General features: G+C 40.9%; 1 protein-coding gene and 1 long non-coding RNA gene across 2 annotated transcripts; one reads left to right on the forward strand and one right to left on the reverse strand.

The window, feature by feature from the left end:
• Positions 1–8065: 8065 nt before the first annotated feature.
• Positions 8066–9577, reverse strand: LOC124293227. Its single transcript, XR_006903143.1, has 2 exons — positions 9145–9577; positions 8066–9040 (listed from the first exon to the last, which is right to left on the reverse strand). It is a non-coding gene; the product is annotated as an uncharacterized LOC124293227 (long non-coding RNA).
• A 138-nt stretch (positions 9578–9715) lies between these two features.
• On the forward strand, positions 9716–15866 carry LOC107226449 (tubulin beta-1 chain). The gene is made up of 2 exons (XM_015667266.2): positions 9716–9874; positions 13617–15866. The coding sequence occupies exons 1-2, from the start codon at positions 9818–9820 to the stop codon at positions 14901–14903; spliced, it is 1344 nt and encodes a 447-aa protein (XP_015522752.1). The 5' UTR covers positions 9716–9817; the 3' UTR covers positions 14904–15866.
• The last annotated feature ends 3378 nt before the right edge of the window (positions 15867–19244 follow it).

Raw genomic sequence — 19244 nt, forward strand, 5'->3', positions numbered from 1 at the left:
CTGATTAGGCTTCGAATCCAACAGCATTGGCAACCGAATCTGAGCTTTGGTTTTTGATTTTCAGCTCCTTTAGTTCATTACGTACATTAAACAGATTAAACAAGACAGTCTTTGGTGAAGCTAAGTGTCTAACTTGATTTGGACAAACTACGATATTGATTGATAAATCTGTCAACACCCTTCAGGTACCTAAAGTAATTCCAAACTCCAATTTGATCCTCGTGTACGGTCTTTGATTGGGTTTTTGAACGGTCACGGCTGTTTTTTCAAGTGATAACCGAAGTGTCGAATTTCTGGTGGCTTGGCACCGTGAATTGGCGACGAACAGACATGCGTGAGCACTTCGGTTTAGTGTTACGTATGTAACGTGCGGCGCCTACGTGAAGTGGTTGCAAAGGTAGGAAGATCTTCCTCGTCCGTGTCTCTCGGTGACTCCTTCGCGGGCTGGTGAACGGACACCCGGTACGAAGTTGGGACCAGCGTAGGACGATCGATAAAAAGGAGGCGAGGCAAGGCGCGGTTATAACCAATCCTCGAACGAATGTTTCCGTACTAGCGTTCCCGATGAGCTGTATGTCTCTATGTACAATCGCAGCGATCGCGGGCAATAAAATAATAAAATGGATATTGTTATATAGGTATAAGATACCGAATGATCGCGGGCAATAAATTTTTTACTTTTATTCTTTTAAACTGGATATCGAGACCGTCTTTAAGGCTAAATAAATTTCGATGCACAAACGGCACGTGCGGCACGACACGATCGAACGGTAATCGATGCAAAGAGAGAGAGAGAGAACAGTACGAGATAAGAAGTGGATATGTAAATATGAGAGATGAAAGATTTTATACTGTACGGAATTGTATCGAATTGTAAATGAATTATAATGTCTGCAGATTATTTCCAAGTTATTTAATTTTCCAATTTTCGATGAAGCGTGGTTTTCATATAACATTAAACATAAGGAAATCGTGACACGGATAATTGCTTACTCATTTTGCAATCAGGATTCTTGGTATTTGTGTATGTATATAATGACATGTGGTAAAGCGTAACAGCGTATGGCTACATCCGAAAAACCGCAATGAATTAACACAAGATCTTTATACATAAACACACAAAAGAATTCACAGGCCTGCTAAATATAACTTTTGATTTCACCTTAAAGTAACAATGTTTTTTTTTCTAGCTTGTTAGGTATGTTGAATTAAAATATAGCGCTAGTTTTACAGCATATGGGGATTTATTTTTCTGCAAGATATGCATATTCGGACAGATTTTTTAACAACTTTAATGAAAGTATAATCTATAATGAATACAAAACTGAGTGTCGAGTTATAAAATGAACAGGATTAGTTTAAAACGAGGCCTAAGAGACTAGATAAATCAAAAAGACTTATGACATCTTTTTCTCTAGTACTTACGTAGCTCTAAATGTGCTTGAAATCACCATAAACGACGACTGGTGAGGGTAGATGAATATTTAAATATCAACACTACCATTAAGACATATAATTAACATGTGAATTGGAAGTCAACTCTAGTAGTACTAAGAAAACAGAAAAAAAATGTCTGAGAAAATTCAAGTAATACAATTGTTTCAATTTTTTTTTTCCATAGAATAGTACCTAAAGTCTACCGAAATTACTACTCAGTTTTGTCAGGGAAAAACTTTCCGAGGCCTGTTTTATTTCTGGTATTCTCCTCGATGACAGAAAAGTTGTTCTGGCTTTGAGACAAAGGATTATAAAATTTTTACAAATTTCGACCGAGAAGCAATCGTGATATTGACGTGATAATTTCGTGAATTTGAAACTATACCATTGAGTAAAATCTGTTGCACACGTCATTCAAACGTCTAGTACAAGGAGCTTAAAATTTGTCTCGTTGAACTCTCATCAAGCTCTTTAGCAGAGAGAAAAATATTTTATCGGGTGCCATGCCCTCCGGAAGACACGTACACAACATGAGTCAGCTACGTGATTCTATGCAGTGGATATACTCGAGAGTATCTACACTCTATCGGATAGGTTATAGCTGAAGCACTTGTGGCTTTGGATATGCGAAGCTGGTGATCACAGTCGTAGAAAAGTCAAACTTGCAGGTAGGTAAACATGGAGGCTCTTGTGATTCGTGCGAGAAGAAACAGAAGCCGTAACACAATTTTTCTAGGTTTCTAGTAGAGAAAGAGGTAAAAAGAACGCGAAGATACCAGCTGCGTGAAACTTATGTATCTAGGTCTCACGAAACCCATGCGGCAAACGAATTCATTTATTATTCAGACTCATGTGAGGCTTCAAACTTCCTCAGATTTAAGGAATCCTAGATACGGTACTGAGCCGGCGGTAAATTGTATGACGACATTCATTCAGGGTTTCAGTTATTACACTCGCACGACGAAGACAACGAAACGGAGTGTCTGAAGCTTATAGCGTGTAGCGTGCTGGCTTGCTTGCCTCCGTGAAACGTACAGCTCTCCAGAATAGTCTAAAACTCCCAGTATTAGTATTAGCATTGTAAGTGATCGTATACACGTGCATAATACGGCTGTGGGAAGCTGTCATGCTTACTGATAGATCCTGCATAATCGCGTCCGCAGCGCCCACAGTGCCACGTTTTTCTTCGGACTATAACCAGCAACTGACCCGAATGCGATTTTAACCGGAGCCGATCGATTCCTGGCTCGATAATTAACAGATCCACACAAGTATTTATCGGTAATTGATGCTTTAACTGGATATAATTTGACGCCAATTGTCTTTTTACATGCAGGCATTCTCTCGCTGCGATATCAGCGGTTCTCCGAATTGCACAGAACTTACGATCTCTCGTCGTGAATTAATTTTTGTCGTTGTCACGAACATACAATGGACCTTGAGTATTTTTATTCAAACAACAATACTCGCTCCAACATTCATCCACCATTCATTAATTTTTTCATATCAACGCTCACACGTGTCACCGATCCCACGCGGTAATCCTTAACATGGAAGTTTTTGTGAATCGAAACGGTAAACCAGGCCTCGGCTTATAAATTGCTCGATCATGTCTCGGCTGCGTTTGGTTTCGACCAGCCTCCCATAGATCGTTCTAGTTTACTTTCGATTTTAGAATTACTATCGCTAATACCGCGATCATCTTCCAACGTAATACATGTGGAGCAATGTTTTTATGCAGCCTCACTTGAACCTCGACATTCCTAGCCGTTGTCTTCGCTGCAGATTGAGTGATGACGAGTCTATAAATATAATACGATTACAAGAGTATCTGTATTTTACAGAGTGGCCTCGTGCAGTAATGTAATGTAGTGTATATGTATAATATAATGTAAGCGGTGTAGGCTGCTCGCCATATACGTAAGTGGGTACCTACCAGTGCCTTACTTATACTATTCTGCGAACTCTGCTATCAGCCGTGTTTAAGAGTAATTCCTGGCTTATGTCAGAAGGTTGGTCAGACGTTCCAGTTTGCGTTATATATCTCCTTAAGAGGCCCGTACCTTTAAGTACTTACATATTAATTGGTTAGCCCAAGAAAACGAGCAACGACAAACAAGCTATTTTTCGCTGTTAACGATATTTGTTGTCCTGAGCTGGTAACTTATCAAATAAGAAAGGTGAGAGAACGAGTGAATGTGCATCTGAAAGTATTATAACTCTCAAGCTGTCACGGACTACACAGTAATCGTAATTCACTCTGAAACCACAAATTCTGAAAATATACGTCAGTCAATCGTCAGCTTGACCTCTATATTCTCATCGGTTATTCTGCACGATAAATTTTCAACTCGAAGTTCAGATTTCGAATAAATTTCAAAGTGCACGGTGCTCTACACGTATAACTTTTCAATACCTTTTCGTATTGAGAAAAAAATCTGTCAGAATGAAAAGAAAGAAATAACAGAGAAAATTAATTCACAAGATAAGCAGGAGCGATGAAAACAAAACAATAATAGTAGATACAAGTGACGAGACCTATGCTTGCGTCATGCTTTGACAAAAAGTCAGTAAACCAGTGTTCGACTCTATTGCTAAGTGTAGAGTGATTACCGATAGAGATATGACGTTTCCCTGTACGGCAACAATGAGTCATACGGAGGCTAAGAAAAGACGATGCTCTACACGAATAAACATCGGCATAAAGCAAATGATCGGATTGTCGTATAATCAACCGCATTGTGTGTATACAATTACACAATATTTCTCTTTTCACGCGAGCTTACGCCCATTCGCGGCGATACCCGATAATCTGTTAGTCTGTTCTGCATGGCGTTGCCGGCACGTTACATACGCTTATTATTAAAGAACTCTGCGGGTGGGTATAACTACGTAATATCGAAGGTCAAGGATAAGACGAGACGCCGAAATCGTGCCGTCGCGGGCGTCGCCAGGTGGGTACGTTGGAAATATCCCTACCAGGTATATTACAGCCTGTGGATATTTATTCAACCGTTTGTTTGCTACGGGGGTGATTAATCGGATCGATCAGTGAGAAAACAACCCTCTCTAGTCGCAGCGCGTTCCGAAAATATTCAAGCCCCCGCGTTTCGAGGCCTCGGTCGATAACCGCCGCCGTTTCTATTTGGCTCCTTTGCGAATCGTCATGCGTAGGCTATGCCTATAAATATATATACATATATTGATGTTCTGAGGTATGGATCGAATACACACGGTCGTATCTTATTTTTTTTAATTATTAAATAAATTTATAATAAAATTATTGTTATTGACACACAGGAGATATCAGCAGGGAACCTTAGCTGCGCCCTGAAATTTGCTCCCAGTGCTGTCAACAATCTTTTATTTCTTTTGTGCTGTCGAGTTTGCGACTAGCTCTGTCTCTGTCCTACGGAGTTTTTAGCACTGCCAGCTAATTTCGTAACGCACCTTTTGTATTCCCGTGATTTTGTGAGCGATAAGAATGTAAGTCATCACTGCTGCTGCAGGTTTAATTTGAAATAAATACGCGGCTTTCGATTCGTTGAAAAGTATTCGAGCGTCAAAGTTGAGAACTCTTCGAAATAACTTGCATGTAACAAGGTTAAACTGAAAGAGATGAAACGAAAAATGACGTTCCCACAATCCTCAATTATATGTAAGGCATACTTACAGGTATTATTATAAAAGTATTTAACCCGGTCGCTGTCAGGCAGCTATTATACATTTAATACCGGCTGCCTATTAGGGGGAGGAAAAAAATTGTTCCAAACGATAATTGCAAAATGACGGTAATAAAACGGCGGGCAATTTTGACTTGAACGTCATGATGTCACTGCTCGACAATATCACAGCGTGTTAAACGTGCGTTTATTGCATGTGAACGTAGGTATAATATCTTAAAAATATGTTATACTTTATAAGCTATGACATGCTCATATTATTGTTAATACGACTTATATGCAATCTTTTTTACAAGGTTTATGTTTATTCGATATATTTCATACTTGATGAGAAAAAAAACAGAAGTTTTACCGCACAAGGATGAAAATTTTACGGAAATTTGCTTCACTGAGTTTAAATAGATTGGCACGTTTTTCACGAGTAGACCCAGTTCGTTGCAGTTGAATTACGTATATACATTATTGTACAAGAGCTGTAATCCACTGCATTCTTTTTTTCCTCAGACTTGTGCAGGGAGATGGAGATATAAGAGAGAAGAGTGTTAAGCAAAAATTCCGCGCTGTAGGAGTTAACCGTTAATCGTATAAGCACTGATTAAGAAGAAAAAAGAAAGAGAGGAAGAAAAAAACAAGAAATACACCGTAAATGGGAAATCAACGAAGGTGAACAGTTTGCCGGGGGAACGCATTGGTCAACTCGTCCTCAAAGGCGTACAACTCGACGTAACGGGCAGGAAAAAATTCAGTCTGTGTACGTAAGTACACGTAAGGTTCTGAAAAAACTACACTTTCTCTCTCTACGGAGATCCTGGAACCGTGCTAAATAACCCATACATATGTCGATCTTATATAGCTGTATTAATCATCAATGAAAGTATGTGTTATATACAAATATATTAATTAATGGTTAATTAATAAATACTACGTGACATAGGTAGTGTATTTGCTCGGTGCAAAAGACTTCCACCTGGTGTTTACGATATTTTCCCGCAACTTCGAAGCTGCCAGAACGTTGATTCGTACCACATACCTCAATCGATCATAATTCGAAAAAACGAGGATCGTTTTTGTTATGGAAAAGAAGAAATCTTAGTCGACACTGCAACTCAAAGTACTAGAACTCAATCTAGTGAACTAAACAGTGCGATAAAAACATCCGAGCAACCGGAACCGTTAGAGGCTTACTACGCCACTGTATCAATGTTCGTGGTAACATCGCATTGCAGTCTCTCAGTTCCTTCGATCGTGGGACAACGTCTTTTACGTTTCTCGCTGATCTGCAGATATACAGCGAATATCTGAGGTGTTTTCAAATGAGGGTAAAATCATGGTGTCCAGTAAAAAAACCGTAACAAATTCAAGGATATTGAAAATAGAATATTACTAGGAGACGACAAAAATTCAAAGATTGTTTCCAGGACTTTTGAAGGGCAAGCAAAATTTGAGGACATGTCCAGGAGGACTACTGGACACCATGAAAAAGTACGTACTGCACGAAGCCTGGCATCGGGTCCCTCTGGGATCAGGCATCGTACATGTACACGCAATACGTAACACGTAAGTCGTACACTCATAATTGCGTCTGGTATTGCCTTGTCGCATCAATCGATTCCTTCTAAGGGGATAAGCCGCGGCTCCGTTTCGCTGCCGACACCGAGACACCCATAGTAACAGTCAGTTGGCTGATCAATTACGGATCAAAAGAGCGTTTGGGCGTTAGACAAATTTAGACAAAGGCGATCATAGCGTGGGCTTCTTTATTGTACCAACGTTTATTAGGTACACACTATCCAATCGCTGCCTCATACCTAAAGTTTTACTTATTATACTCGCGAGGTTACACTGGATCCATGAGTTTTCTGTAGCCGGTTCTTTCGACCCGGTGGGTGAGGTTGGACAAGGATGACAGGACATCCAATCGCATTGGAATCGTTGAGTGAATTTCTTCAACCAGGGCAGGAAGGGCTTGCCTAAGATGTCCATGTGGCTGAATTATACGACAGGATGAAGATCACTCGTCAGTTACGCCCCAATGCGCTCCATTGCTTCCCATCACAGTTTTAAGCATGTCAGAGTTTAACAATACGATATATTTCACTTCTAACCGGCTCGTTATTATTTTCAAATCGCGTCTTAGACTGGAAATAAATCTGTCTATCTTGCGATCAAATCATTATCTGAACTAGATAATGTCCTTTTTCTACAATATTCAAAATTATATCGGTATAGTCATGCGGAGGAATGTGTTTCGTGACCTCGTCGCAGAGACGAAAAAAAAACATGCAAAAAGAAAGAAAAGACTGCAAGGTGAAAGTGTTTGGTAATTCTCTTTGAAATGCTAATAGTAAAAACAAATATTTTATCACCCTAATCTACTGCTTGTGTCGTAGGTAATCTTCAAATGACACCGACTGATTATTTGATAAGGAAACCGATTTCGTTATTGTGTCACTGGCTGATAAGCAGTGCATGCATTTATACTGCGTAAACGCGGCTGGTGTACGTAGAGCGTTGTTATTGAAAGTCGTTAACGACCCTCCGTAGAATTGCACGTTTACCCAAATGCATTGCATAGGGCGATGCCTGCATGCAGACCAGCTGTCTGGCAGAGCCAGACGTATTCACTAATCCCCTTTCTTCCACCCAGTGAATATTTACCTGCTGACTGCAGCGAAAGGGAGCTTTCCCCTAATCTGGTATGTCAAATAATAGAATATAGACTCACAGCCAGTCCTTGTTTTCAGACTTAACAATAAAATCGACCGAATTAAAAAATCATACGATTCAGTTGAAGTTGCACCTTAATTTTCTTGACCATCTTTTGCATGATGCTTAATGGAAAAATATACATAAAGAATGACTGTTATTATTATTATTATTACTATTATTATTGTTAGTATACAGTAACCGAGACACGGCTAGTTTCTGCGTTTTTACTGTGACGATTTCAGACTTGCATGATACACGAACAACCAGAATTAAACAGTACTGAGTCTAGGTGAGGTTGGATATGTCAGCGTAGCGGTAGTGTGATAATAGGTTTAATAGAAAATTGTCTGAAAATAACACGAAGGAGTAGTAGGCATATAACAAGTTGTAAATCTGGGGAATTTAAGGTCATGCGGAACACCGCTGTGCCTAATTGAGTCAATCTACGGCAGCGTGGTCCGTGCCTGTGTAGGCCACGCTCTATTGTTATAGTTATTCGTAATATACTCGTATACGGTTTACGGGCAACTGAGGCCAGCTCTACATGAGGTGCTAAACGCCCACGCATCCTTTTGCACTCTTCCATACAAAAGCTAACTCCGTTTCTGATTTTGTATCCACGAGTTTCCGGCCGTCTCCGAACAGCGAATTCAATTATTTTTCAAAATTAACCTCTTTGAATTCCATGGAAAAGTTCATCGAGCATGACAACGAATTTAAATTTATCCACGGCAAGCTGCACAATATAATCACCGAAAATTCTCTGCACTTTTCTCAAAAAGCAAACAAGGAAATCGATAAAATGAAACATTACGGAGAAAGCAGAGTATTTGACGCATTTTTTTGACGCATACTCTACCGCGACCAAATGTTTCTGCTAAGGCTAGTGTGGAGCACATACGTGTACCGTAGGGATCTGTACTGATCTATAGATATGTACTTATACACCTATACGGAATACCTAGTTCGTGGGCGTCGGTTTCGGCTTGCGCTGACGACGTGGTTTTTACCAACCGTACAAAGTCCCTAGGCGCCTCCCCAGCAGCGTCGTTAATGTTTTTCTCCTCCTTTTGGTTTACCTTTATTTTTCATAGTTAAACATCATAATACATGCGAGGTATTGCGTGTCGTCACCACACGCTACACGTAAGGACATAACCGACGGCATCTCAGGCTGCAGGTTCCTCTCATGACGAATAACCAGTTCTCGCCTGCAACGAAAAATCCAATTAAACCTAATTAGAACGCGTGCTTGGATGAAAAGGAATGTGTTGCTCGGATTGTATTCTAATTAATAAAATTATCATTCACGAACTAGATGCATGAACATGTTCACGATAAAATCATTTCTTCTCGGCGTGGTCGAGGCTCAGCGACGATTTATGGATCGATGTGTAAAACCTGCGCTGTGGTGCATTCGTCAGCTGCAGTAAACAGAGGACAGGCTCTCGCCTGTAACGTATTAGGAATAGTTGGAAAAAAAGAAGAAATAAACGAAGAAATGAAAACACAAAGAAACCAGAGTCATGCTGTTTTTCCGACCAAAATTTACGACTGTATTCCAACACCACCTGCACGATGGACGGTAGATATTGGTCGTATCGAGCTACTATCTTTTTAGCTACGTATTGAAATCGCATTAGATAAACTGAAGTCAGCGCCGCATTTGGCGTATCGGTAACGAATTTGTGAGGAGATAATGAAAACACTACGTGCAGCTTCGGTAGTGTGCAAGTGGGCTCAAGCGCCTGGGTGAATTTAGGCGAGGTTGGCAGAACTGAGTGACGTCGGCCGACCTTATACGGGCGGACCAATGGGAAGCCGGCGTAGGGCGTTGCTCTCCCCCACTTTCTCACCCGTTCGAGGCTTGAAAATCTGTAACGGGCGCCGGTGCCACCGCATTCGCATAAACGCTTCTCGGCTCTCGCGACGCGTACGAGCTTTCAGTTGTCAAGTAACAAGAGTTAGAGGCAATCCACCAGATCAACATGAGGGAGATCGTTCACATCCAGGCCGGTCAGTGCGGAAACCAAATTGGAGCTAAGGTGAGTTTATTATTCGCTTGATAAAATACAAATTTTTTTTCATAAGCTTTCCAGGGGCTCTGTAGCCGTAGAACGTGTCGAAAAAGAAAAAAAATTCATTAGCCTCATCTTTGTATGCAACTACTCGGAGATAAAACTCTGGTTAAAACTGCTCAGTGTTTGTACACCGCGATAAATTTTCCACCAGTGCATGCCTCTGTGAAGTGAATTATAAATATCGGGGATACGCGCATTCGAAATTCCGTGAGAAAGTGGACGAGACTCGGGACGCGTCGGCAGCGGCCAAGAAGCTACGAGAAAGAATCAATTCGGGTATAATAGTATAGGAACGCCGGCCGGTCGGCGTCAGGAATTTTTTCACACTTTAAAGGAGAAACTTGACGAGACGGAAGAACAATTTTTTACGCGTCAGATGCCGCGGTTTGCCGATATCCTCTCAAAGTCAACAATAATTCGTCCCTAGCAACAGATCTTATCTAGCAATCCGTCGCCGGCAAGTGTACTGTAACGTAAATGTACCATCTTTCTCCCCCCCCCCACCCAAACTGTGTTGCCGCAACTGTTGAGTTGGCTGTCATGGCGACAGCGCCGGCCGGCGTAACGGTTTTTTTTCCAACATCGCGGGTCGAACGTTTGCGTTCAACTACCCGTCGAGACAGGCTAGAAACAGAGACCGTCTGCTGCGGTCGCTTATTCGGTTCATTTTCGCGGTCAAGCCGAGCTGTATCGACTCGGCACATTCTATCGGCTATTGGTAATATGCGTGGATTTCGGACAGGGTGTGGCTGAGGTGCGGATGCGATATTGCAGCATCGAGCGGCTGCGCACGCATCTCTTGTACCGTATTAGCTTTCCCTGCCACAGCGCTCCCATAGGTAGAACGTGGACGCAGTTGCGGAGAGAAAAAGAGAGAGCGAGAGAGAGAGAGAGAAAGAGAGAGAGAGAGAGAGAGAATATGAGATAAAATTGAGGAGCGAGCGAGAGCGAATACCGGCAAAGGCGTTCGTTCGTGCCACAGGGTCGTTCTTCCCGCGCAACTCTTGCTCGCTCGCTTGTTTCGTTGAACGCTGACAAAATAGCGTTTAGAACTTGTTTTATGTTGGCTTGCTTTCGGAGATTGATCGGCGTATTTGGACAAAATTTTCTGTCTCTTCGTCGGTCATTAATTTAGCTGTATTTTAACAAGTGGCGTCGAAGGACGATGTAGGCATGCACTTGTTTCATGACAAATGTCATTCCGGGAACGGTATAAAATTTGTAAATTAACGCATGGTGGTATTTCTCCGTAAAACTTGATGAAAAAAAAAGATGGGAGCTAAAAAAAAGCAGCAACCTAGCAGCGCGAGACCGAGTCACGTCATCGTTACCAAGTACAGGATTCAGAATAGTAAATTTTAGTACAAGGCCACCCAGCCTTGAGTCAGTGAACAGAATGAATACACGTCAATTATTAGTAATGAAGCATACGGAGTTTGTTATATCGAGAGTTTAGTTTTATCGATTTTTAATAGCCTTGATTGGAATTTTTATCGAGTTTGATACTAGCCACTCCGAGTCTGTTTCTCGTTTTTTTACAAATAAATACGCGATGCCTCCTCTGTCGGTTCCTATACTGGACACAACTTGGAAGTTATTTCACCATGTGAAATTTTGCTTGCGTTCCTCGGAGCAGCTGGTTATTGAGGACAAAGAAATGCCAGGTGTTAGGTGCTGAGGGTTTCATTTTCCGTTAGCTACTACCCTGACCGAAAACGTCTGCCTCGTTAACAGATCACACACGTACAGGGCTCCTGATATGAATGTATTGTTAGATTGACGTTTATTATCGAAGGGTCGTCATTTTGGTCTTGATATAGTTAATCGGTCGATGCATCTTGATAAAATTATGAACTAGTTATTTTCAACTAGATATATTTGTTATCGGCTCGATGAATTCCTCCAATATAAAGCTCCAAAAGTATTGCCCAAGGTGTTATTATGTGGTTCAATTCGTTGTTCCTAGAGTCGATGTCACTCTAATGAGGAATTTAAATTGACTTGAAAAATGTAATCTGTCTCAAATATCTCATACCTTGATGTTCTCTCTATAAGGCGAGAATTAAAATCGTTCAAATAATTGCTTTATAGCATATAAACATAGTAGCGTTGGTTTTCACAATTTCACGACCTTTGTAGTTACTTATCATAGTATGTTCGTTCCTTGGTTGACTGGCACCACTTGTGTATTTCTTTTTGCACTCTATTCAGAGCCATATATGCAGTCATAGGCATTGCGTAATAATGATGGCGAAATATAGCAAGAGGAGATAAAGTTCACCTGGGCCCTGATGCTAATTACCTGTTATGGCAATATGGGCATGATCATCATTTCTATATATAGCGGTGACATTGGTGACTCATGTCTACTTTATTATTCTCGGGCGGTAGAGGGGGATGACGTCCCACCGCACGATGCTCATATATGGTCAGCCATTAGGCTGCATAACTTGTTACCTAATACGAAATTCATAAGAAATTGGCTCGTTTTGGTTGAGCAATGAAATTAAAAGGCAAATATGAAATAAGTTGAAAAGAAACCAAGTCACAGTTATCCCAGTGACCCGATTGATGCGTGATGCTTTTTACATTCCTGGGTTTCATTCATGACTAAATTTCTGCCTCTGAATCTGGTTCGGTGCTATTTATATTCGCAAAGTTATTATTTACCCTGCGAAACTGCTGCGGCCCGATGCATTTCCCGATTAGTCCGAGTTATGCTTTGCCGGTGTCGTTGAACTCCTGCCAGTCGAAGACGCTCTGTTGTTGCTCAGTCGAGTGTGTCAGATTGGCTAGTTGCTGCCTGGCTCTCGAGCGGATGAATAAATCACTAATTAAATTTAATTTGCCGTTCGCCATAAGCTCCTTAGTAGTTTCCCTGTTATTTGCATTTATGAAAATACACAACGCTGTGTAATTTTCTATAAAGTAATTCCACACTCGACGGATTACTCTTATTGTTAGTTGAACCATATCGGTTGCGATGATGACGATGATGATTCTTTCTATTGCTGGGGAAAGAGTTTTATTTTTAATCGGAAGTTTTAATCAAATGCTTGAATAATAATTTTTTGTAAAATCATCCACGGATAAAGAATAAAGTTATAGACACAAGTGTTTGATAATTTGCGGAGATTTCACTGGTTTAAAGAAAAAAAACGAAATATTCAACTTTGTTACACGTGATGTAAGCTTAGATAAGATAAAAAAAAATCCACCACTAAACTGATGATAGAAGTTACAGGTTTCGTCGCTAGGGGCACATTTTAGGACTTTTAAGTATATGTGTGTTTACGTTTATGTGTTTACGCGTACGAATATAATAGAGTAGGCGGCAAATCTAGATGAAATGGTGCACTCTGATTGGCCTAGCGCTATCGCTTATAATTCAAAAACTATGCGTCGGACGATCTTCCGGAAAAGAAATTCTCGGTTGGATTTTAACGAGGTATTATGCTGGCTAGTCCGTGGAAGGCAATTTAGGGACACCCTGTATATACATGGCACACGAACCAAACACAAATTCGAAAACAGGTGATGAGAGAAATTAATGACACTGTAGTCAGGACGGCTAGGTGGTTTAGTGGAGTGAGGCTAAGCATCCCTAGATACCGGGTTCGATTCCTGGCTCCGTCGTTAATTTTTCAAGTCACCTGAAATATTTGAATTTGCAATTTCTATACTGATGATGTACGTTTGATTTCAGTTTTGGGAAATAATCAGTGACGAGCATGGAATTGACCCGACCGGCGCCTACCATGGAGACTCTGATCTTCAGCTGGAGAGGATCAACGTCTACTATAATGAGGCGTCAGGAGGAAAATACGTCCCTCGTGCGATCCTTGTTGATTTGGAGCCTGGTACCATGGATTCCGTGCGCTCGGGACCATTCGGTCAGATCTTCCGACCGGACAACTTCGTTTTCGGTCAGAGCGGTGCCGGAAACAACTGGGCGAAGGGTCACTACACCGAGGGTGCTGAGCTGGTGGACTCAGTTTTGGACGTGGTGAGGAAGGAGGCCGAGAGCTGCGATTGCCTGCAAGGCTTCCAGCTCACGCACTCTCTTGGAGGTGGAACCGGATCGGGAATGGGAACCTTGCTGATCTCAAAGATTCGCGAGGAATACCCCGACAGAATAATGAACACCTACTCGGTCGTACCGTCGCCAAAAGTATCCGACACCGTAGTCGAGCCCTACAACGCCACCCTCTCAGTCCACCAGTTGGTAGAAAACACCGACGAGACATACTGTATTGACAACGAAGCGCTGTACGACATCTGCTTCCGCACCTTGAAACTCTCGACCCCAACGTACGGTGACCTCAACCATCTAGTGTCCCTCACAATGTCCGGAGTTACGACCTGCCTCAGATTCCCGGGTCAGCTCAACGCCGATCTCCGCAAACTCGCCGTTAACATGGTTCCCTTCCCCCGTCTTCACTTCTTCATGCCCGGTTTCGCTCCCCTCACATCTCGCGGTAGCCAGCAGTACCGTGCGCTATCGGTACCCGAACTCACCCAGCAGATGTTCGACGCCAAGAACATGATGGCCGCCTGTGATCCACGTCACGGAAGGTACCTCACAGTCGCCGCGATATTCCGAGGAAGGATGTCGATGAAGGAGGTAGACGAGCAGATGTTGAACATCCAGAACAAGAACAGCTCGTACTTCGTCGAATGGATTCCCAACAACGTCAAGACCGCAGTGTGCGACATCCCGCCCCGTGGTCTCAAGATGTCGGCGACCTTCATCGGCAACTCGACTGCCATCCAGGAACTGTTCAAGCGAATTTCCGAACAGTTCACCGCCATGTTCAGGAGGAAGGCTTTCCTCCATTGGTACACCGGTGAGGGTATGGACGAGATGGAATTCACCGAGGCAGAGTCAAACATGAACGACTTGGTGTCCGAGTACCAACAGTACCAGGAAGCCACCGCTGACGAGGACGCCGAGTTCGATGAGGAACAGGAAGCCGAAGTTGACGAGAACTAAAGCGGTCGCCCAGGCCTTAGACACCCCAATCCCACCCATCCTTTATCCCTAAAAGCTGATTGTTCATTTTTTACTTTTCCTCTTATCGTCATTATAAATTTTTATTTTTCCTTCACATCTTCCCTCTCACCTGTTACTATTATTATTATTTTTTTTTTCCCGCTATTTCCTCTATATACCGACTCGTTTGTTATCACACAACCATGACAGCAGCCAGGACGCGCCGCGCTTTACTACCTTCACCGTTTTCCTCCCAACTTCCCCTCTTGTCTTATCGCTCCTGTTCACCTGTACACAACACCTGTATAAAAAAAAAACTCATACATACGTACGATGAGTTTTTTTTTTTTTTTTATGTAACGGTCCGGCGGAATGTTTTCTGTAAAGATCGACGACGCTTCTTGAGAGATACAGAGAAAGCGTTTGTTTTTTTTGGTTGTTCTTTTTTTCTCATCGTTGAAAAAAAAATAACAATACTTTTCGCAATAAAGACATCATTAAAAATAATAATTGAATAATTGTTTTTTTTTTTTGAAGGTTGCATTATTTCGTCAATTCTTTCGCCTTTACAACTTATATACAAAACGTTTAACGTATAGCAAAAAAGACAGGCGCGCTTGTCAGCCAGCTTTATTAATATTGGGGAAAAAAGGTCCTCTTCTATTTGGTATTTTAGTTGTACGTATAAATATATTGTATATTTCTCTGTTGTAAAAATCAGCAACACATTCCGAATAAAACTATATAGGTATCGTTACTATCGTGTAACAAAGACTGACGCCTTGTGTTTTGTACTTTTCTCTTCGTCTTCTTCGTAAGCTTTTTTTTTCATGAATGTATTAATTCTGGTTGCTTTAGCGCGTCTTGTATTTACCACCCTACAATTGTAGTATCATCAGCGAGATTGCCACAATCTTATAATAAATTATTATGAAATAAAAAATACATTTTATTAACACGTAATTACTATACATTATTAATCACAGTAATAAGTTACTCTCCCGTTTGTCCTACCTATTCCCGAACTATATACAAAGTCATCCTTCGAATCCTGAGTGTCCGTCCGTCCGTTTACGTACTGTTCATACAAAAACTCTTGTCCGTGCTACTATACGCAATTTTCTTATCTTCGATTTTTGTAAAAGATCTCTCAAATCGAGTTTCCTTCTATTATTTATACTTTTTCTTTATCTTACGATGCCAAAATATGATATCAAAATAGAAACAAGTTTTGGTGCTACTTGCCTTCTGGACGATCATGCGATCTTAGGTCTTTATTAAAATTCCTTGGAGTATGTCAGTTACAAATTAAGTGTGAATTCATATGTTCTTTGCTTTCCGCCTTTTAGCATGAACCATAAAATTTTCTACTACAACGAGCAATTTCATAAAACTGACGAAGTAATATAATGTCTAGTGAATCCTGAGATTTGAGCAATGAACTATGGCAGCCGAAATCTGGATTATCAATCAAAATTTATCGAGATGTGTAAGTATTGAAAGGAATTTATTAATGAATATTTAATACATTAATTAAGTAAAATGGGATTTTGGGGAATGTGAATGTCTCGACGAACAAATGTGAAAACTTTTTGCACGCATAGTTGAAGATGAGTTGCATAATTGCGGTAAGTAAAAGAATTTACGTCCGATCAATACAATTATGGATGTAATTTGGGATATTTCGATTATTATATTTCCAGCGCAACCAGTTGTGTAATTTCTGAGTTGTGCATTTTAATTCACGATCAGCGAAGTGAATCATTGCAAGTTTCACATGTTCTTCCATGAATGTACTGTATGTGGCGAGGGGTTATTTACTTGGTAAGTCCTATGTACGCTGGGCTCCGAAGTCATCTCAATTTTTTGGAAGTCACTTGGAATTATACTTAGTTTTCTGGCGTCTTGGAGTCATCGGAAGTCATTGATAGTCAATGGAAGTCATTGGAAGTATTTGGAAATAAAGTAGCGGTAGTCAATGAAAATCTCATTATTATACGTCATAATCCTTCTCAGTTTGTGATAAAACCAAAGTCAAGTTGAAAAAAGGTGTTATGTATAATTATATTGAGTGTGGTAAAAAAGATATTTGTTTTAATTCCGTGCACTTCACGCGATCGAGCTCTGGACGTGGCACTCGACACTGTAACATCCAACAGTAAACTACCAGCAAAATCTCGAGCAAAATCCATAATCCGCCGAGGACGACCCCAGAGTTATTTAGTTCAACTTTCTATACTCGCACCACGGGCATCGCACTACGATATAAGCATTGAGATAGTCATAAACTACATTAGTGAAGATGTTTTTACGACGACTTAGAATTAAATCCACGTAGTGGTTATTGAGTTATTGGCTCTTGAAATTACTTCCTGAAGCAACGTTTAAATTACTCAGGAAATGTGTAGAATTACTGGAAGTCGACTGAAGTTAATTGGAATCAATTAGAGGGACGGTAGTTTTTGAAAGTCATTAGAAGTCATTGGTAGCTAATTGAAGTCCTTGGTAGTCTTTGCAAGCAATTCGGGGCCACTGGAGGTCACTATGAAGTCTTAGGTTTGTAATCTGGAAGTCATTGGAAGTGTTTGGCCGTCATTGGTAAGCAATGGGAATCCTTGGAAGTCCTTGGAAGCTAATTCTATACTCAAATTTGAAGTGAATAGATCTTCGGTACACAGTCCTTACGTTAAGCTACTTGAAAATCGGTGCATTTTTCACATCGACAGCAGTCGACAATGATTCTGAAAAGGTATAAAATTTTAATAGTAAGAATGTGTGGCACTTTGATCGAAGTTTATTTAACCTTGGCAGCTTAGCACCTGACGATACGAATGCCAAGTTCACGTTCCATTATTCACCTGATTAAAAAATTAATCAAGTTGAGGTTTCAATAACAGTTCCAATGGCAAAACTTTTATCGAGAAGTGTTCTGCGTCAAGAATTCATTATCAAAGTTGGTTGAATTACAGTGATAGTTATTTCGTGTTTGCAATTCGAAATGCTCGAATGCTTTTGCAAATTGGAAGCAACAAGAATTTCTCCAAAAAATTGACAGTATTAGTCATTAATTAACAGTATTTAGGTTTAATTTCGAATATCGGTAAAAATTCTGCAGTTGCTATACGCCTGGATGTTGTTTGTCCGTACGTAGGTATGACGCACAGGTTGCAGACAATTAGGCGTTGCTGCGTTGTATTTTGCCAGAATTATTCTCACATCGATTTTTAATTAGATAACGACCGCTCGAATTGTGAACAATTTAAATGCTAGACTAACGAATATGTTCTGCAAAATGTAGTGTAGTGTATTTTGCTGAAGTTTAGTAGTCCGTCCATCATATTTTTATAACTCACTCATTTCCTTGAACACTTTAACCGGGTTGGATTAGGATGATAAAAATCTGCAATTCTAAATATTGAATCTGTTGACAGCGGGGCGAGTTCTCAGCGTCACGAATCGGAATCGTGAAATTTCGCATTATATACAACGGCTCTAAGTGAACGTGCGAAAGTATTTTATATGATGTCAGGACTAACTGTAAGCTCACATACGGCTGTTAATATTTCATGAAATTCTTCACGATCCAGTTCACCGTTTGGGTAATATAATACGAGACAAGACACGTGTGTAGCGTCGGTTCATATCCGTTGCTATATTACTTTATCTCGCCTAATTAATCAGACGATTAAACCATATTATTACAGAGATACGGTCTCCTGAGTTATCCTCTGATTCTCTTCTCATGTCAAAGAGTCGGTTTTATTGTCATGAAAGTCGTGGCTCGAGGAGATAACGAACTTGCAGTTTAAATTTATCAAGATAAACTCGCGTGCTCCACTCAACTGATGTATATCTGATTTCTTTCCCCACTTTTTACTTTTTTTTTTGGAATCTCTTCATTTTTCCCTCTTGAAGAGGTAGGAAACCCTCGAATTTTAGTGCGATATCGTGATAAAATTGAATTTCGTCTTCACAGATGCGCCCATCTGCAATACGAGCACAGCTGCGATCCGAAATCAGTGTCCTGGGTCACGTCGACGCCGAGGATGGCGAACGCGAGGGAATATTTATAGATGTTTTCCCTCGCTTCTATTCTCTTTGCGGTAGCCACGTATTGTTGGAAGCTGGATAAATTGTTGGAGGCTACGGATTAGGCGGAATCGTGACCGTTCGGCTGTGACTTCGACCTTGGGATCGTTCAGAAAAAGACTGGATATACGTGGATCTGGTTTCGACGCCTCAATTAATTAATTGACAAATTGGCGTATGATTTCTAAGTGGCAAGATGCGGAAGTTACGAACTGATCTAATCATCTGTCATTCACCTTTCGTCGCGGTCAC

This window comes from Neodiprion lecontei, chromosome 3, assembly GCF_021901455.1.
Source record: "Neodiprion lecontei isolate iyNeoLeco1 chromosome 3, iyNeoLeco1.1, whole genome shotgun sequence".
Classification (NCBI taxonomy): Eukaryota; Metazoa; Arthropoda; class Insecta; order Hymenoptera; family Diprionidae; genus Neodiprion; species Neodiprion lecontei.